General features: G+C 44.2%; 1 protein-coding gene across 1 annotated transcript in view; it reads right to left on the bottom strand.

Moving 5' to 3' along the window:
- LOC146007361 (uncharacterized) overlaps nucleotides 1-22,951 on the bottom strand; it is a 117,839-nt gene that overhangs the window by 44,278 nt on the left and 50,610 nt on the right. Inside the window, exon 4 of the mRNA XM_083145710.1 lies at nucleotides 14,957-15,420. Coding sequence (XP_083001836.1) covers nucleotides 14,957-15,420 — 464 coding nt within the window. The remainder of the gene's footprint in view (nucleotides 1-14,956; nucleotides 15,421-22,951) is intronic.

Here is a 22,951-nt window from a genome sequence, read left to right as displayed (position 1 = left end):
ACACAGTAAGGCCACAAAAGCAAGGTACAAAACGCACCTTTATTTCATATTAACAGTACATGAAAACCATAACCACACCACTAACACTACACAATACAGGTAGCCTACAATATACACAGCACACACTAACTATATCAGAACCACACAAAGGTGAACACCTCCCCTTCCCTTCCACAGTCAATAGTCACCTTGGGCAGTCTCTGAGCTGAGGCTGGTGGGGCCTTGGTGAGGGGGGAATGCAGAACCCCAGCGGAGGTACGGGCTCCACTGAGCCAAGGTCGATGCCCGCTGCCGGTCCTGCAGGTGATGAATCCCAGCCGCTTGGCCTGTGGGTGCCGTTGGGGTGCTGGCACGCTGGATGCAACCGCTGGCTGTGGTATGGGGTCCACTGCGCCAGGGCCGACTGCCCACTGCTGGTCCTGCAGGTGATGAATCCCAGCCGCTTGGCCTGTGGGTGCCGTCCGGGTGCTGGCACGCTGGATGCAACCGCTGGCTGTGGTATGGGGTCCACTGCGCCAGGGCCGACTGCCCACTGCTGATGTTCTGGTGGGGTTTGGAGGGAACTCAGCTTCCTCCCCTGGGATCCTGCCTCGCCGGGTCAGGGATCCTGGATGGATGCAGAAAGAAGATTTTTTTTTTTTTTACAAAAGTATTACCTTTATTTTACACACGGGTTATACATGTAAAATCAGCAATTACAGTCTATATACATTATATACAGAAAGGCCATCAGTATTAGTCACGTTATCAGAACCTTACCACGTTACCTTCAGATTAAGCTCAGATGGGCAGGACACGCTAGTCCACGACTCCCAGCGCTGGCTCTCATTCACATCTCTCCCTCTCTCCCTGCAAACACCAACTTACATCCCAAAAGCACCCCTCTCCCCCTCCCTCAGGAATTCTTAACCCTTCCTATGCTGGGTGCAGTTGCATGAATGTAACAGGGTCTCCTATTACCTGTCCATTGGCTGATTAACTCACTCCGTTCATCTGGCTTTGAAGCTTGTGTACGTGAGGGATTTCACACCTTCATGTGAACAGATCTCTTCTCTGGAGACTGACCCTGGTGTTATCCATCCTTTAGCTTCTTGTTATTTGGGGGGGAAGTGTATGTCTCTGCCACTACCTGTTGTCTCTGTTACTAAACAGCCTATAAAGAGGCCCTTTGATCCCTGAACCTAAGACTACACAAAATAAACACATTCCAATCTAAGCATTTGGTCCATTCTAGCCGGACCATTTGTCTCCACATATACAGTTGCATTATTTGAGTAATATACATTTGGGAAGACTGCCATAATTAACTTCATAGTCACAAATCCCTTATTCATGATACCATCGCAGTTTACTAAGAACAGGACCTGGAGGCAGTGACGTAACCACGGGCAACGCTGATCCTCCCTACCAGTTTCTCCTGTGCCCAGAAAACTATCTTCTTGCCTTCATATGCATATGTTACAGTATGGGATACAGTATACAAAGCTTTGGGAACATATTACAGTCATTTACATAACATGAGGGAATAGTTCCCTCCAGTAGCACACATACTCAGCCTAATGGAATAACCTGTTTGGATTATTCAGTATAACATCCTATTATTGTCCGACATACCGCCCTGTGATGTCCCCTGTATACAGCAGTCTGGGGAACACAGCTCAGATATGATTACAGTCAGTATAACATCCTATTATTGTCCGACATACAGCCCTGTGATGTCCCCTGTATACAGCAGTCTGGGGAACACAGCTCAGATATGAATACAGTCAGTGATAATATCCGGTTATCGCCGGCATTTTGCAATTCTCTTTGCTGAAGCGCAGAAAGAGGCGGGAGAACAACATATGACGGAAAGGGGCGTGGCCTGGTTCCGTCACAGAAGGCGCTACTGTATACTGCACAGTACTGTAGTATACATTATAGCAGAGAAAGCATGGGCCCTGCTCAGCACATGCAGTCAGTGTGGCTGTGGAAAGGCGCTACGGTATACTGCACAGTACTGTACTATACATTATAGCAGAGAAAGCATGGGCCCTGCTCAGCACATGCAGTCAGTGTGGCTGGGGAAAGGTGCTACGGTAAACTGCACAGTTCTGTACTATACATTATAGTAGAGAAAGCATGGGCCCTGCTCAGCACGTGCAGTCAGTGTGGCTGGGGGAAGCCGCTACGGTATACTGCACAGTACTGTACTATACATTATAGCAGAGAAAGCATGAGCCCTGCTCAGCACATGCAGTCAGTGTGTCTGGGGGAAGGCACTACGGTATACTGCACAGTACTGTACTATACGTTATAGCAGAGAAAGCATGAGCATTGCTAAGCACGTGCAGTCAGTGTGGCTTGGGGAAGGCACTACGGTATACTGCACAGTACTGTACTACACATTATAGTAGAGAAAGCATGGGCCCTGCTCAGCACATGCAGTCAGTGTGTCTGGGGGAAGGCGCTACGGTATACTACACAGTACTGTACTGTACTGTACATTATAGTAGAGAAAGCAGGAGCCCTGCTCAGCACATGCGGTCAGTGGGGCTGGGGGAAGGTGCTACTGTATACTGCACAGTACTGTACTATACATTATAGCAGAGAAAGCATGATCCCTGCTCAGCACGTGCAGTCAATGTGGCTGGGGGAAGGTGCTGCGGTATACTGCACAGTACTGTACTGTACTGTACATTATAGCCGATAAAACATGGGCCCTGCTCAGCTCATGCAGTCAGTGTGGCTGGGGGAAGGCGCTACGGTATACTGCACAGTACTGTACTATACATTATAGCAGAGAAAGCATGAGCCCTGCTCAGCACATGCAGTCAGTGTGGCGGTGAGAAGGCACTACAGTATACTGCACAGTACTGTACTATATATTATAGCAGAGAACACAGCAGCAGTGCTCAGCACAAGCAGTCAGTGTGGCTGGGGAAGGCGCTACGGTATACTGCACAGTACTGTACTATACATTATAGCAGAGAAAGCATGGGCACTGCTCAGCACATGCAGTCAGTGTGGCTGGGCGAAGGCGCTACTGTATACTGCACAGTACTGTAGTATACATTATAGCAGAGAAAGCATGGGCCCTGCTCAGCACATGCAGTCAGTGTGGCTGTGGAAAGGCGCTACGGTATACTGCACAGTACTGTACTATACATTATAGCAGAGAAAGCATGGGCCCTGCTCAGCACATGCAGTCAGTGTGGTGGGGAAAGGTGCTACGGTAAACTGCACAGTTCTGTACTATACATTATAGTAGAGAAAGCATGGGCCCTGCTCAGCACGTGCAGTCAGTGTGGCTGGGGGAAGCCGCTAAGGTATACTGCACAGTACTGTACTATACATTATAGCAGAGAAAGCAGGAGCCCTGCTCAGCGCATGCAGTCAGTGTGGCTGGGGGAAGGCGCTACGGTATACTGCACAGTACTGTACTATACATTATAGCAGAGAAAGCATGAGCCCTGCTCAGCACATGCAGTCAGTGTGTCTGGGGGAAGGCACTACGGTATACTGCACAGTACTGTACTATACGTTATAGCAGAGAAAGCATGAGCATTGCTAAGCACGTGCAGTCAGTGTGGCTTGGGGAAGGCACTACGGTATACTGCACAGTACTGTACTACACATTATAGTAGAGAAAGCATGGGCCCTGCTCAGCACATGCAGTCAGTGTGTCTGGGGGAAGGCGCTACGGTATACTGCACAGTACTGTACTGTACTGTACATTATAATAGAGAAAGCAGGAGCCCTGCTCAGCACATGCGGTCAGTGGGGCTGGGGGAAGGTGCTACGGTATACTGCACAGTACTGTACTATACATTATAGCAGAGAAAGCATGAGCCCTGCTCAGCACGTGCAGTCAATGTGGCTGGGGGAAGGTGCTGCGGTATACTGCACAGTACTGTACTGTACATTATAGCCGATAAAACATGGGCCCTGCTCAGCTCATGCAGTCAGTGTGGCTGGGGGAAGGCGCTACGGTATACTGCACAGTACTGTACTGTACATTATAGCAGAGAAAGCATGAGCCCTGCTCAGCACATGCAGTCAGTGTGGCTGGGAGAAGGCACTACAGTATACTGCACAGTACTGTACTATATATTATAGCAGAGAACACAGCAGCAGTGCTCAGCACAAGCAGTCAGTGTGGCTGGGGAAGGCGCTACCGTATACTGCACAGTACTGTACTATACATTATAGCAGAGAAAGCATGGGCATTGCTCAGCACATGCAGTCAGTGTGGCTGGGGGAAGGCGCTACAGTATACTGCACAATACTGTACATTATCGCAGAGAAAGCATGGGCCCTGCTCAGCACATGCAGTCAGTGTGGCTGAGGGTAAGTGCTACGGTATATTGCACAGTACTGTACATTATAGCAGAGAAAGCATGAGCCCTGCTCAGCACATGCAGTCAGTGTGGCTGGGGAAAGGTGCTACGGTATTCTGCACATGACTGTACTATACAATATAGCAGAGAAAGCATGGGCCCTGCTCAGCACATGCAGTCAGTGTCGCTGGGGGAATGCGCTGCGGTATACTGCACAGTACTGTACTATACATTATAGTAGAGAAAGCATGGGCCCTGCTCAGCACATGCAGTCAGTGTAGCTGGGGCAAGGTGCTATGGTATACTTCACAGTACTGTACTAGACAATATAGCAGAGAAAGCATGAGCCCTGCTCAGCACGTGCAGTCAGTGTAGCTGGGGGAAGGTGCTATGGTACACTGCATAGTACTGTACTATACATTATAGCAGAGAAAGCATGGGCACTGCTCAGCACATGCAGTCAGTGTGGCTTGGGGAAGGTGCTACGGTATACTGCACAGTACTGTACTATACATTATAGCAGAGAAAGCATGAGCCCTGTGCTCAGCTCATGCAGTCAGTGTGGCTGGGGGGCGGTGCTACGGTATACTGCACAGTACTGTACTATACATTATAGCAGAGAAAGCATGAGCCCTGTGCTCAGCTCATGCAGTCAGTGTGGCTGGGGGAAGGTGCTATGGTATACTGCACAGTACTGTACTATACATTATAGCAGAGAAAGAATGAGCCCTGTACCCAGGTCAGTCAGGGTTTACGCCAGAAAGAAATATAACCCATAATTTGCGGCGCCTATAATATCACTTACAGAGGAGTCATATCTTAAAGACAGTGGCCTTGGTTGAGTCTTTGGACGCAACCAAGGCCTTTGACACAGTCCAGTGGAATTATATGTGGGCTGTCTTTCGAAAACTAGCATTTGGACCCCATTTTATTAAATGGATCCAGATGCTATATGCTTCTCAGGTGGCAAGAGTTTCGGTAAATGGACACACTTCAAATCCATTTAATCTGAAAATGGGTACTCGACAAGGCTGCCCATTGTCCCCGGCTCTGTTTTTAATGGCAATAGATGGCATGTTTAGTACGTTTTGACCCAGAAATAAGAGGCATTAAAATAGGAGGGATTGAGGACGATATTGCCCTATACGAAAAATGTTCTTTCTGCAAGACGCTGGGAAATCTTTATAGCAAATGCTCAACGTAGTAAATAGCTTTGGGGATTTCTCAGGATTACTTATAAACTGGGATAAATCCAGTATACTACCAATTCCGGGCTATATCCCAGAGGACCAACAGCTTACACACCCAATAAAGTGGACTGTGCAATTTAAATATTTAGGCATATGGATAACCCCTTGCCCACAACGTTATGTGGAATTTAATGTACACCCAGTGACAACAGTATTTATAGTGCGTATGCATTTATGGAAAAAAACTACCAATAACACTTACTGGGCGCATAAACATGTTTAAGATGGTAATACAGCCAAAATCTTTTATATATTTAGCCAGATCTGTCACTCATCCCCTGTGTGTATAACGTTCCCGCCCAGCGGGATACACAAACCCACCCCCCTAGGGAAAAGACCAGTGTTCTACACACCACAACTCCCTTGACATCACCTCTCCCACCCAGCCAGGGCTACAGTACATACCCACCATCCACCATGGTGTAGATGAGCAGCAAACCCCACCCCCCTGGACCCCCGCGACCCCCCCTCCCGTGATTCATGGGCTCCCCCCTCCCGCAATTCACGCCCCCCACGACCCCCTTCCCGCGATTCACGGCACCCCCGCGCACCCCCTCCCGCGATTCGCGGCCACCTGCGTCCCTCCCACAATTCGCAGATCCCCACGACCCCCCTCTCGCGATTCTCGGTCCCCCCTCCCGTGATTCACAGCACCCCCCGCGACCCCCCTCACGCGATTTGAACCCCCCCCCCCGTGATTTGCGGACCCCCGCCCCCTGCAGCAATTCACGGACCCCCGCAACCCACCCTCCCATGATTCAAGTGCCCCATCCCACGATTCGCGGCCCCCCTGCGACCTCCACTCTTGCAATTCGCGGCCCCCCATGACCTCCCCTCCCGTGACTCACGTGCCCCCCCCCCTGCGCGCGATTCACGGACCCCCACGCCCCCCCTACCTTTCGCAGTTTGCAGACCCCCCTGACCCCCTTCCGGCAATTCCCCACCAGCGGACCCCCGCTCCCGCATTTCACGTACCCCCATGAGAATGGGGGATCCTGTACCGCCACAAGCAGGTGCCGCCCCTAGGGAAACCCAGCCCTGGCTGCCGCACTGCAGGTTCCCCCACTGCCAGAAGTGTCCCCACGGTCCTCTGCACCAGCGCCACAACTTTTATCAATGTCTTGCTCATATACCCCTATTATACAGCCTCCTGCTCTCATGCACCCTCACTCCCTCCCAGTGGAAGGAGATGCTCACCCACTGCTGGGAGATGCATACTGTCCCCCACCCTCCTCTCAGCTAACACATGCACCCAGTGACGTCATTGCCTCCCGGCGCCATCTCAGAGCAGTGTCCGCAGAGAAGCCAGAACACAACACTTCTCCGCTACAATTGAGAACCAGAGCTAACCTCGCTCCGGAGGTACTGTACACACAGTGGGTGTCCCTGCTCTCATATCACCAGTGCCGCATAGCTACCTCAAGCGCTACCCCCCCCCCCCCCCCCCCGTGCCCCCCCTCTCCTTACCTGCACCAGAAAGCCTGCATACTCCTGTCTCAGACCCCAGCACATCTGTAGGATTAATAGGGACAAAACACATTTAAAGAGGTCAGAGAGGGTCTACAAATACCTCCATAACCCCCTTACTGGCACCGCACAGATCTGGAAGTAGTGGAGAACTTTTCCTTCCTCTTCCCATTAATGTGCATTTAACAGGAGCAGAGATACCCTGCATCAACACACTGCTCCCGAAACAGTCAGTCACTGTAACATTTCCCAAAATACAAAGGGCCTATACAGATATTGCTAGCACAGATGGAAACATTCCTCTCAGCAGGGATACCACATAAACAAGTTCCAACAAGGAACGAGAAACGCAGAGCATAATATGGCACCAGAAGAAGAGGATGACATCTCTCCCCTCTCTCCTGCTTCTAAGCAATCGGCCGCTACGCAAGGTGACTCTGATATACCTCAGATCCATAGAGATCCTGAGTCCCCTGTGACTTACGGAGACATTGTGGATGCTATAAAGTCCACTATGGCTCCTTTATTATCTAATGCAGTTCAAGAGATATCCCAACAACTACAACAACTCACCACTAGAGTATCCACTAATGAGAATAGATTGGGCACACTATCCCATGATATGCATACAGTGCAAAAAGATGTTATCAGACACCAAAGGATAATTACCACCTCTGGAATAAACTTGACGAGATGGAAAACCGTTCCAGAAGGAACAATATCAGAGTGGACTTGTCACTTAGAAACTTCCCGACTTGCTAGGCATAACATCTGAATGCAAGGATCTGGTTGTCGAAAGAGTGCACCATGTAGGATATCTACCTAAACATAATGATCCTAGGCAAAGACCTGTCCTGTTTCGATGTTTAAATTACCTACATAAAGTGGCCTTCTGGAGAGCCTTTCGTAAAAACCAAACTCTTATGTGGGAAGGAAAACGCTTACGCATATTTCAATTTTCATATTTCCGCAGAATTATCTAAGCAGAGGAAAGCATTCTCCCCTATATGTACTCAGTTGGTTGATAATAAACTGAAATTTGCGCTGATGTATCCTGCCCGCTTGAGAATCTTCACCGATGATACTCACTATGACTTTTCGAACCCAGAAGAAGCCAGTGGATTGCTTCGAGAAAAACTTTCCGCAACATCAGCAGACATAATGGATAAGTAATCCAAATGCATTATACAAGGAACTCCTTCTATATTTGGACTTATTACCCCCAGATGACCTTCATTGCTTCAGCCTTGGCAATCTTGATTTGACACTCTGTGAAATACCTGCCTCTACCAAATCCCTCCCATTTCCCTCCCCTTCCCTTCCCTTTCCTCCCCCCCCCCCTCTCCACACACACACACACACACACACACATCTTCCCTAGGTTAACTATATCTCTATATACTAATTATGGCATTAGTTAATTCTTTTTCGCGGAATGTCCATGTTCTGGACTGCCTAAAAAGTGCATGGATCGCACTACTTTTCAATACTCGATTGTTGCTCCCCCTGTCTTGTGTGTATATATGTTTTCCTCCCTTGCTTCTTCCCCAATGTGTCTGCACGTTGCCGGAGTAAGAGATTTAGAGACGAGATTCCACGCCAGCTTGTTGTTCTTCACACCCGTCCACCCTGATACTCATGACTGAGATCAAAATGGTTACTCTTAATGTCGGAGGCTTCCACTCACCGGCTAAACGAGGTAAGGTATTGGTCTACTTACAAAAACAGGCATTAGACATTGTATGTCTCCTGGAGACGCATTTATTACCACCAGAAGTTCTAAAACTTCAAATGATGAAATGGAAGATTCTAGCCTACAATTCTAAATCAAGAGGCATTGTGATTTTGGTTTCTAGATCCCTTTCAAGTGAGGTCACATCAGTGCAGGCTGACATTGAGGGCAGCTATCTTATAGTAGCAGTAACAATCGCTGGCAAGCCGTATGTCATATGTTCTATTTACGCACCTAACACATACTCTCATTCTTTTTTCAAGAAAATCATCACTCTACTCACCCCACATGTCTCCTCACCCCTAATCCTATGTGGAGACTTTAACCTTACTGCACACCCCATCCCAGACCGATCTAATATTATAAGTAAAAATAGACATTCCCCCAGAATAAACATCCCATTTTTATTAAAAAGTCTACAATTGACAGATGTATGGAGGGCTCTCCATCTGACACAGAGAGTATACATGTATATCAGCAGCACATCACACCTTATCATGTATAGATTTCATTTTTATTTATACTAATCTTTCACCCCAGATAAAAATGGCAAAGATCCACCCCATTATAATGTCAGATCACACATTGATTTTTACAAAATGTATTCAGACAGAATTGCCCCCATCCTCACCTCAGTTTTTAACTATATACTGGTCAATAACTCTATTCCCCCCTATTTTAACTCGGCGATCATCAAACTGATCCCCAAACCAAGCCGAGACCTGACGCTCCCAGGATCATACCGTCCAATCTCATTATTAAATTGCGACTATAAGTTGCTTACGAAGATTCTGGCCGAAAGGTTGAACCCTATTCTCCCACATATAATTCACCGTGACCAGACTGGATTTATATCGGGACGTCACTCAGTCAGGAACGTTAGGAAAGTTCTGGCCACCACCCAACACTCGATCTCCCAAACACATCCTATCGCCCCTAAACTGATTTTAGCGATAGATGCGGAGAAAGCATTCAATATGGTGAAATGGCCACATCTCTTCAACACCATGTCAAAATTTGGTATTCCTCAACAAATCATATCTTTTCCCCGAACTCTATACATTGCCCCCACATCCCAAATTGCGTGCAACGGTTTTCTATCCCCTCCATTTGATGTCCAGAGAGGTACGAGAAAGGTTTGCCCCCTTTCTCCCCTTCTCTTTGCACTGGCCATAGAGCCCCTTACCATTGCTCTAAGATCTTCCCAATTATATACAGGTATACATGTCCGCAGAGAAGAATTAAAACTAGCTCTATTTGTAGACGATTTGCTACTATTTGTGTCCGACCCACTGACGTCCATTCCTGCTATAATGACTAATAGACTCTTTCGGCCCTATTTCAGGATACAAGTTAAACGCCGTCAAAACTGAAATCTTACCCCTCACTCCGTTGACACCAGAATTAGCTACACACCCCACCATCACACAATTCAAAATTCAACCTGACAACATTAAATATCTTGGTATAACCATCACTAAAAGCCCATACTCCATGTATAAAGAAACCTTTACACCATTAATAAATAAAATCTCCTCACAACTAGAAAAATCACTCCTAGGCCGAGCAGCAGTTCTTATAAGTATAAGAAAAATATTTTACCAATTACAAATTATTCCTTATATCATCCCAACCCCTGATATACGACTACTTGAAAAACTGATGTCTAGATTTCTATGGGCAGGAAAAAAATCCAGGATGTCGCTCCACAAACTAAGGAGGCCTCAAAATTCCTAATTTCTCATTGTACTCCTGCTCTAACCATTTTCGGTACATTGCTGACTGGATGTACAATAACTCTACATATGTCAACCCTAGATTAGATGAAAACATCTTCCATCCTTACTCTCCAAGTGCATTATTACACTCTCCCTTATCAAAATTACCCCAACATATCCAAAACCTTATTCTTTTTAAAGGTACTTACAATGCATGGTCTCTGATAAACAGAAAGCTTCAAAGGAATCCTCTTATTTCCCCCTTTATTCTAATCTGGGGAAATCCCAACTTTCCACCTTCACTGACTAACCCACAATACAAAGAATGGTGTCATAAAGGTCTTGACTTAGCTACCAAACTCTTTGACCCAGGAGGATCCCTCTTTTCAAACATTGCAAGATAAATACGATCTACAAAAGACACAGTTATATATGTATCTTCAGACCCGTCATTACGTGAATACATTATCCTCACTTATTATAACCCTACCACATCCAGACCCCCTGGACCAGACATTTATGAAGTTATATCACTCCAGATTTAAAACATCTTTCATTTATGACGTATATATATTAGTATATAATACACCAGGTTTATCAGACAAATACTACCAGCTGAGATGGAAATGTTCATAGTCCAATAAGATATTGATAAAGGAAATGTTCTAACTCGACTGAAGTTGTAAAAGAGAGGAGACCGACACAAGTTATTTTGGTTAATTATTACTCTTATATACTATCAATTGCTTGACTGTATAACACATTTCACAATTGCAAAAAAGAATAATAAATTGTTAAAACAAAAATTAATGCTTCGAAGGTTGGGTAGTAGTGTTCGGGTATCTAGATTATACAATACTATAAATACACGACAGCACCAGCTCCTAACAGAGCGAATAAGAATGAAATGGGAGATAGATCTGGGCCCATTAACAACAGAGAATTGGGAGGATATATTAGGATCTATTAAGCTTGCAACATCTTCAGTTAGATACCAACAAATTCACTTCTTTATACTCCACAGGATCTATCGCACCCCAGTGGGGATGCATAGAGCAGGTCTAAGAGAATATGATAGATGTCCAAGATATGCGGCAACAGAGGCAGGCTTCAAGCACATGTTGTGGGACTGCCCTAAAGTGCATTCTTTCTGGGAACAAGTGTGGAATGATCTTAAGATGACAATTCCTTTAATAGCACAAATGGGTCCTAGAGCCTGCTTGCTTGGAGTGGAAATTGGGGGGGGGATCGTTCACCAATGCTCCACCCTTATGTTATTAGCTTGACCACTCTGGCAAAGGTGGTGATAGCCCATGTGTGGTTCTCGCCTAAGCGCCCAGCAATGTCAAAATGGAGAGCATTGGTCAACGATGTGATGAAACACAAAAGATATATGTTTTATTCAAAGAACACACAAAAGAAATTCCACGATAAGTGGGACAGATGGCGGAAATCGCACTTAGCAAGGCTAGGCGACGAAGAGATAACAACCTAATCAAGAAAGTGTTAAGGGCACAGAATCAAAATCGGTACGATTAGTTTAACCACTACAGGGCACATATATAAATCCTTTTTATCCTTTCCTTTTTGTTTTTAGAAAGGAAAATGTTTGCAGGTTTCGTGTGAATGACTTATAGTATAACTATTAAAATCACAGAAAAGAGGCACAGAAAAAATGACTATTTATTCACAATCTAACTTACAGAAATACATAGCTCACTTAGTAAGAATAGTTAAGAGATAGATAGCGGTCACCAGATACCAGATGCGCAGATGTCCACTAAAGAAATGATATTAGTCAATATAAAGCTGATAAACGATATACGAGATGTAAGTAAGATTTACCACTGTAAGAGTTAAGTATAAATAGTAAAATAAAGATATAACACTATAAGTACACTGGAAATTGGTTTACTGAAGTTAATGAATAACAGGGATAATAAGTACTGAACTGACAATAATGAAGAGCACAAATACTGTCGAACAGACTTGATGACCTACTGTAGATATGCATGTTATGTGTAATAGTGTTTGTGAAATGTATCTGTTTGTCTCCTAATTGTGATATAATTGGAAGCAGTGGTCGAAGTGGAAATTTTGAAGTGGGGGTATGGAAATTTTGAAGTGGGGGTATGGAAAAGTAAAGAGTGAATATAGTGCGCACCTTCGGACACCCCCCTGTCCATCAACATCCCCTGCCAGACTGCCCCGTTGTACAGGGGTATAACAAAAGCACAATATGCGCTGCTGAGTGATCAGAGAGCATCCTGAGGGGGAAAAAAAGTTTTTTTTTTTATCTTCAGATTAAAGTGGCGGTATGGCATACCCCCGTATACCACCCCACTTCAACCACTGATTGGAAGTAAATGTGCTGTAATTTTATATGTAATTTTATATGGAAAAATTGGAATAAAGACGATTGAATTAAAAAAAAAATGTTACAATGAAAAACACGTAACAGATGAATGAAACATAACTCACAAGCACAAAAAAACAATTATACTTGCCTCCTACAACACTAGCACACCCAGTGGCATAAGTTTGCCCCAGTCGCCCGGAGGCATGATTAATGTTGGTGCCCCCCTACACACACATTTTATATATCAATCTCTCACTCGGACGCACACACTCCTTTTACTCATATACACACAGACACACCTTTCACTCAGACCTCTCACACAGACACACACACACACACCTTTCACTCAGACACACACACACGCACCTCTCAATCAGAAACACACACACGCCTTTCACTCAGAAACACACACACACTTCTCACTCAGACACACACACACACACACACACACACACACACACCTCTTTCACTCAGACACACACACCTTTCAGGCAGACACACGCACGCCTCTCACTCAGACACACACACACCACTCACACACACACCTTTTTCACTCACACACCTCTCACTGAGATGCACACACCTGTTTTACAAAAAAAACAAAAAACACACACTCCTATTTCAACTAAATAAACACAACTTTTCCTAGGAAAACAAACACACACCTCACTTAAAAATCTACGAACATATAAAATCATTGTGCCCCCCCCCCCACCCCCACCCCCACTGCAACATGAAGCAGCAGGGGCTGTCAGTGCCTACCTGTGTGTGGCTATATTCCCCCACACGCGGTGCAGGAGAGTGCTTCAGCCATCTACGACGTAATGTACAGCCTGGAAGGAGCTGGGCGCACCTGCTCCCCCTAGTGTCAGTCGGCTGCCAGCTCAGTCTCTGTGTGAGAAGAGAAGGCAGCTTCCGTGCCTCAACTCTTCCGTCGGCTAATGTACAACTGCGGGGATGAATCGGCGGACAGCAGGAGACAATGGAGAAGCGCCCCCTGAAGACCAAAAACCCGGCGGCAGCTGACTCCATTGCCTCCTGCAGTTCCGCCACTGAGCACACCCCTGACAGTTGTGTGGTATTATACTTGCCTCCTACAACACTAGCACACCCCTGACAGTTGTGTGGTATAGTAATACTAAGCACAATCCTGCTAGGTGCTATTTTCACTGCAATATTAAATGGGACAGTAGCTACAAACACATGTGATGTGTTCCCTTTATACACTAGCAACATGTTACCTGCCAAATGGGCCACATAATTAGGTTGACATGGTAACAGGGACACATGGGGTGAGGTACAGTGGGTGATTACGTGGACACAACAATATCAAGGAGATGCCCACATACATTTAACAATGACATCCACAAATATTTTAAAAACTACAAAAAAATAAAAAATAAACCAGGGTGGTATTTAATAAGATGGAAGGGCCATTTAACCAGGTGTGTTTATTTTAAACCAAAAAAATAAATAAAATAATAAAATGGATTGTAATTAATTTCTCACCTTCTAGAAGACAGTATAGATAATGAGGTTGGTTTGGCAAAGCAACAGACCATGTCCTATACTCCTGCCATCATTTACAATTGCCCACATTGAATGGGCACACAAAGATGAATACAAATAACCCCCACACAACATTATTATACACAACAATGCAAAGGTGCCATTGTAACCTGCAAATCAATCATTACCCTGTATGGGCCTAAACAACATGACATAGGGGTTTATTCTAGTTCATTCTTTCTGACAAAATCCTTCTTAGATGGACAAAACCATGTGCACTGCAGGGGGGCAGATGTAACATGTGCAGAGAGAATTAGATTTGGGTGAGTTATTTTGTTTCTGTGCAGGGTAAATACTGGCTGCTTTATTTTACACTGCAATATAGATCTCACTTTGAAGAAAAACCCCACCCAAATCTAATTCTCTCTGCACAAGTTACATCTGCCCCACCCGCAGTGCACATGGGTTTGTCCATCTAAGAAGGATTTTGTCAGAAAGAATGGACAAGAATAACCCCCATATTTCATTATCCAATCACATGGTCAGCAATACTCAGCAGAATGGCGTGCACCGGAGTCTATTACGCCAGGGGGAGCAATCACCTCTGGTGCGATGAGTAATACCATCTGGCGCTCATACGACAGGAACTTTACGTCAACGGGCACAGTATCACCGTAGCAGCGCTTGTACTTTTCCTCCCGAGCAAGCTTTCGCTTAACCAGGCGCTTCACGTCATAGAAACGCTTGCTGCAGCTTTGGTATGTCCGGACTGAGGTCCCCACAGCATTCACGGCCTCCACAGCTTTTTCCCAGATTGCTCTTTCACGAGCACTGGACACTTTTAGCTCAAAAAGCTGGCGCCAATGTTGTAAAATTACCCGCACCAAAGCACAGCTCTCTGCATTTTGGCCCTGAGAGCCCCCAGCAGCATCAGCCCCATCACCAGCATCCTCATCACCACCAGACACCTCACCAACATCCTCCTCACCCACGTCAAACAAAGTCTCCTCTAACTCCTCCACCCCCACCTCACTAAACTCACTTTCAGACATCCCACTTACAGACACTGAGAAATAAAAAGACAAACAAACACAAAACACCCTCCTGCTCCTTCCTTCACACACACAAACAAGCACTCACAAATGTACACTAAAAACACCAATACTATAAAGAGACAAACAAACACAGAACACCCTCCTGCTCCTTCCCTCACACACACAAACAAGCGCTCACAAATGTACACTAAAAACACCAATACTATAAAGAGACAAACACAAAACACCCTCCCGCTCCTTCCCTCACACACACACACACAAACAAGCGCTCACAAATGTACACTAAAAACACCAATACTATAAAGAGACAAACAAACACAAAACACCCTCCCGCTCCTTCCCTCACACACACAAACAAGCACTCACAAATGTACACTAAAAACACCAATACTATAAAGAGACAAACTAACACAAAACACCCTCCTGCTCCTTCCCTCACACACACACAAACAAGCACTCACAAATGTACACTAAAATCACCAATACTATAAAGACAAACAAACACAAAACACCCTCCTGCTCCTTCCCTCACACACACAAACAAGCGCTCACAAATGTACACTAAAAACACCAATACTATAAAAGACAAACAAACACAAAACACCCTCCTGCTCCTTCCCTCACACACACAAACACACACAAACACTCACAAATGTACACTAAAAACACCAATACTATAAAGAGACAAACAAACACAAAACACCCTCCTGCTCCTTCCCTCACACACACAAACAAGCACTCACAAATGTACACTAAAAACACCAATACTATAAAGAGACAAACAAACACAAAACACCCTCCTGCTCCTTCCCTCACATACACACAAACAAGCGCTCACAAATGTACACTAAAATCACCAATACTATAAAGACAAACAAACACAAAACACCCTCCTGCTCCTTCCCTCACACACACAAACAAGCGCTCACAAATGTACACTAAAATCACCAATACTATAAAGACAAACAAACACAAAACACCCTCCTGCTCCTTCCCTCACACACACAAACAAGCGCTCACAAATGTACACTAAAAACACCAATACTATAAAGAGACAAACAAACACAAAACACCCTCCTGCTCCTTTCCTCACACACACAAACAAGCACTCACAAATGTACACTAAAAACACCAATACTATAAAAGACAAACAAACACAAAACACCCTCCCGCTCCTTCCCTCACACACACAAACAAGCACTCACAAATGTACACTAAAAACACCAATACTATAAAGAGACAAACAAACACAAAACACCCTCCTGCTCCTTCCCTCACATACACACAAACAAGCGCTCACAAATGTACACTAAAATCACCAATACTATAAAGACAAACAAACACAAAACACCCTCCTGCTCCTTCCCTCACACACACAAACAAGCGCTCACAAATGTACACTAAAAACACCAATACTATAAAGAGACAAACAAACACAAAACACCCTCCTGCTCCTTCCCTCACACACACAAACAAGCACTCACAAATGTACACTAAAAACACCAATACTATAAAGAGACAAACAAACACAAAACACCCTCCTGCTCCTTCCCTCACACACACAAACAAGCACTCACAAATGTACACTAAAAACACCAATACTATAAAAGACAAACAAACACAAAACACCCTCCTGCTCCTTCCCTCACACACACAAACAAGCGCTCACAAATGTACACTAAAAACACCAATACTATAAAAGACAAACAAACACAAAACACCCTCCTGCTCCTTCCCTCACACACACAAACAAGCACTCACAAATGTACACTAAAAACACCAATACTATAAAAGACAAACAAACACAGAACACCCTCCTGCTCCATCCCTCACACACACAAACAAGCACTCACAAATGTACACTAAAAACACAAATACTATAAAGACAAACACAAAACACCCTCCTGCTCCTTCCCTCACACACACAAACAAGCACTCACAAATGTACACTAAAAACACCAATACTATAAAGAGACAAACAAACACAAAACACCCTTCTGCTCCTTCCCTCACACACACAAACAAGCACTCACAAATGTACACTAAAAACACCAATACTATAAAGAGACAAACAAACACAAAACACCCTCCTGCTCCTTCCCTCACATACACACAAACAAGCGCTCACAAATGTACACTAAAATCACCAATACTATAAAGACAAACAAACACAAAACACCCTCCTGCTCCTTCCCTCACACACACAAACAAGCGCTCACAAATGTACACTAAAAACACCAATACTATAAAGAGACAAACAAACACAAAACACCCTCCTGCTCCTTCCCTCACACACACAAACAAGCACTCACAAATGTACACTAAAAACACAAATACTATAAAGACAAACACAAAACACCCTCCTGCTTCTTCCCTCACACACACAAACAAGCACTCACAAATGTACACTAAAAACACCAATACTATAAAGAGACAAACAAACACAAAACACCCTCCTGCTCCTTCCCTCACACACACAAACAAGCACTCACAAATGTACACTAAAAACACCAATACTATAAAGAGACAAACAAACACAAAACACCCTCCTGCTCCTTCCCTCACACACACAAACAAGCACTCACAAATGTACACTAAAAACACCAATACTATAAAGAGACAAACAAACACAAAACACCCTCCTGCTCCTTCCCTCACACACACAAACAAGCACTCACAAATGTACACTAAAAACACCAATACTATAAAAGACAAACAAACACAAAACACCCTCCTGCTCCTTCCCTCACACACACAAACAAGCGCTCACAAATGTACACTAAAAACACCAATACTATAAAGAGACAAACGAACACAAAACACCCTCCTGCTCCTTCCCTCACACACACAAACAAGCACTCACAAATGTACACTAAAAACACCAATACTATAAAGAGACAAACAAACACAAAACACCCTCCTGCTCCTTCCATCACACACACAAACAAGCACTCACAAATGTACACTAAAAACACCAATACTATAAAGAGACAAACAAACACAAAACACCCTCCTGCTCCTTCCCTCACACACACAAACAAGCGCTCACAAATGTACACTAAAAACACCAATACTATAAAGAGACAAACGAACACAAAACACCCTCCTGCTCCTTCCCTCACACACACAAACAAGCACTCACAAATGTACACTAAAAACACCAATACTATAAAGAGACAAACAAACACAAAACACCCTCCTGCTCCTTCCCTCACACACACAAACAAGCGCTCACAAATGTACACTAAAAACACCAATACTATAAAGACAAACAAACACAAACACCCTCCTGCTCCTTCACTCACACACACAAACAAGCACTCACAAATGAAAACTAAAAACACCAATACTATAAAGAGACAAACAAACACCCTCCTGCTCCTTCCCTCACACACACAAACAAGCACTCACAAATGTACACTAAAAACACCAATACTATAAAGAGACAAACAAACACAAAACACCCTCCTGCTCCTTCCCTCACACACACACAAGCACTCACAAATGTACACTAAAAACACCAATACTATAAAGAGACAAACAAACACAAAACACCCTCCTGCTCCTTCCCTCACACACACACACAAGCACTCACAAATGTACACTAAAAACACCAATACTATAAAGAGACAAACAAACACAAAACACCCTCCTGCTCCTTCCCTCACACACACAAACAAGCACTCACAAATGTACACTAAAAACACCAATACTATAAAAGACAAACAAACACAAAACACCCTCCTGCTCCTTCCCTCACACAAACAAGCGCTCACAAATGTACACTAAAAACACCAATACTATAAAGACAAACACAAAACACCCTCCTGCTCCTTCCCTCACACACACAAACAAGCACTCACAAATGTACACTAAAAACACCAATACTATAAAGAGACAAACAAACACAAAACACCCTCCTGCTCCTTCCCTCACACACACAAACAAGCACTCACAAATGTACACTAAAAACACCAATACTATAAAGACAAACAAACACAAAACACCCTCCTGCTCCTTCCCTCACACACACAAACAAGCACTCACAAATGTACACTAAAAACACCAATACTATAAAGACAAACAAACACAAAACACCCTCCTGCTCCTTCCCTCACATACACAAACAAGCACTCACAAATGTACACTAAAAACACAAATACTATAAAGAGACAAACAAACACAAAACACCCTCCTGCTCCTTCCCTCACACACATAAACAAGCACTCACAAATGTACACTAAAAACACCAATACTATAAAGAGACAAACAAACACAAAACACCCTCCTGCTCCTTCCCTCACACACACAAACAAGCACTCACAAATGTACACTAAAAACACCAATACTATAAAGAGACAAACAAACACAGAACACCCTCCTGCTCCTTCCCTCACACACACAAACAAGCGCTCACAAATGTACACTAAAAACACCAATACTATAAAGAGACAAACAAACACAAAACACCCTCCTGCTCCTTCCCTCACACACACAACCAAGCACTCACAAATGTACACTAAAAACACCAATACTATAAAAGACAAACAAACACCAAACACCCTCCTGCTCCTTCCCTCACACACACAACCAAGCACTCACAAATGTACACTAAAAACACCAATACTATAAAAGACAAACAAACACCAAACACCCTCCTGCTCCTTCCCTCACACACACACACACACACAAACAAGCACTCACAAATGTACACTAAAAACACCAATACTATAAAGAGACAAACAAACACAAAACACCCTCCTGCTCCTTCCCTCACACACACACAAGCACTCACAAATGTACACTAAAAGCACCAATACTATAAAGAGACAAACAAACACAAAACACCCTCCTGCTCCTTCCCTCACACACACACAAGCACTCACAAATGTACACTAAAAACACCAATACTATAAAGAGACAAACAAACACAAACACCCTCCTGCTCCTTCCCTCACACACACAAACAAGCACTCACAAATGTACACTAAAAACACCAATACTATAAAGAGACAAACAAACACAAAACACCCTCCTGCTCCTTCCCTCACACACACACAAGCACTCACAAATGTACACTAAAAACACCAATACTATAAAGAGACAAACAAACACAAAACACCCTCCTGCTCCTTCCCTCACACACACACACAAGCACTCACAAATGTACACTAAAAACACCAATACTATAAAGAGACAAACAAACACAAAACACCCTCCTGCTCCTTCCCTCACACACACAAACAAGCACTCACAAATGTACACTAAAAACACCAATACTATAAAAGACAAACAAACACAAAACACCCTCCTGCTCCTTCCCTCACACAAACAAGCGCTCACAAATGTACACTAAAAACACCAATACTATAAAGACAAACAAACACAAAACACCCTCCTGCTCCTTCCCTCACACACACAAACAAGCACTCACAAATGTACACTAAAAACACCAATACTATAAAGAGACAAACAAACACAAAACACCCTCCTGCTCTTTCCCTCACACACACAAACAAGCACTCACAAATGTACACTAAAAACACCAATACTATAAAGACAAACAAACACAAACACCCTCCTGCTCCTTCCCTCACACACACAAACAAGCGCTCACAAATGTACACTAAAAACACCAATACTATAAAGACAAATAAACACAAACACCCTCCTGCTCCTTCCCTCACACACACAAACAAGCACTCACAAATGTACACTAAAAACACCAATACTATAAAGACAAACAAACACAAACACCCTCCTGCTCCTTCCCTCACACACAAACAAGCACTCACAAATGTACACTAAAAACACCAATACTATAAAGACAAACAAACACAAAACACCCTCCTGCTCCTTCCCTCACATACACAAACAAGCACTCACAAATGTACACTAAAAACACAAATACTATAAAGAGACAAACAAACACAAAACACCCTCCTGCTCCTTCCCTCACACACACAAACAAGCACTCACAAATGTACACTAAAAACACCAATACTATAAAGAGACAAACAAACACAAAACACCCTCCTGCTCCTTCCCTCACACACACAAACAAGCGCTCACAAATGTACACTAAAAACACCAATACTATAAAGACAAATAAACACAAACACCCTCCTGCTCCTTCCCTCACACACACAAACAAGCACTCACAAATGTACACTAAAAACACCAATACTATAAAGACAAACAAACACAAACACCCTCCTGCTCCTTCCCTCACACACAAACAAGCACTCACAAATGTACACTAAAAACACCAATACTATAAAGACAAACAAACACAAAACACCCTCCTGCTCCTTCCCTCACATACACAAACAAGCACTCACAAATGTACACTAAAAACACAAATACTATAAAGAGACAAACAAACACAAAACACCCTCCTGCTCCTTCCCTCACACACACAAACAAGCACTCACAAATGTACACTAAAAACACCAATACTATAAAGAGACAAACAAACACAAAACACCCTCCTGCTCCTTCCCTCACACACACAAACAAGCACTCACAAATGTACACTAAAAACACCAATACTTTAAAGAGAGAAACAAACACAAAACACCCTCCTGCTCCTTCCCTCACACACACAAACAAGCACTCACAAATGTACACTAAAAACACCAATACTATAAAGAGACAAACAAACACAAAACACCCTCCTACTCCTTCCCTCACACACACAAACAAGCACTCACAAATGTACACTAAAAACACCAATACTATAAAAGACAAACAAACACAAAACACCCTCCTGCTCCTTCACTCACACACACAAACAAGCGCTCACAAATGTACACTAAAAACACCAATACTATAAAGAGAGAAACTTTTAAATGTACAAGACAAACAAGAACACAAGACTACTTTCAAAACAATACGCACTCAGAAATCACCAAAAAAGACCAACCTCACTCCTTCACTCACATACCTCCCAACTGTCCCGCTTGTCACGGGAATGTCCCATTATTTTGGGACGTTCCCGCGTCCCTCCCGCGGCCGGCAGTGTCCTGCAGCGGGGGGGGGGGGGGGTCGGGCAGTTGGGAGTCCCCCCTGTAGTCCGTAAATAGACACTGTGCGCATGCATTTATTCTGTCAGGCATAGGGGCTGGGGGCTGGCCAGCAGCTTACAGAGCTGCTGTGCATGCCCCCACAGTGGCGAAAAATGGGGGGTGGCCTCGCGGCAGCGCCACCAGTATAGACCATGCCCCCATTTCGACAGGCCGCGCCCCCAAAATTTTTGCCGCACCCTGTCCCGCCCCAGTCTCCTCCAATGTTGGCAGGTATGCACTCAGCACACTCCAATCTCCACCACTAACTAATCCACAAGGAGTTTTGGCGAGTAGGGGCTTATACAGTATATGCTGTGTGATCACTTCCTAGTTTGAAAAATTCACCAATCAGTAACAAGTGTAATGTCAGAAAAAAGATATGAATTCGGATTTATAAATACGAATTTTCACATACGAAAGTGTATACACATACACACGCATGAAAATACGAATACGCCAAATAAATATGACTCAA

The sequence above is a fragment of the Crinia signifera genome, chromosome 6, assembly GCF_055691185.1.
Source record: "Crinia signifera chromosome 6, ASM5569118v1, whole genome shotgun sequence".
NCBI lineage: Eukaryota > Metazoa > Chordata > Amphibia > Anura > Myobatrachidae > Crinia > Crinia signifera.
This window is presented reverse-complemented; position numbering and strand designations above follow the sequence as displayed.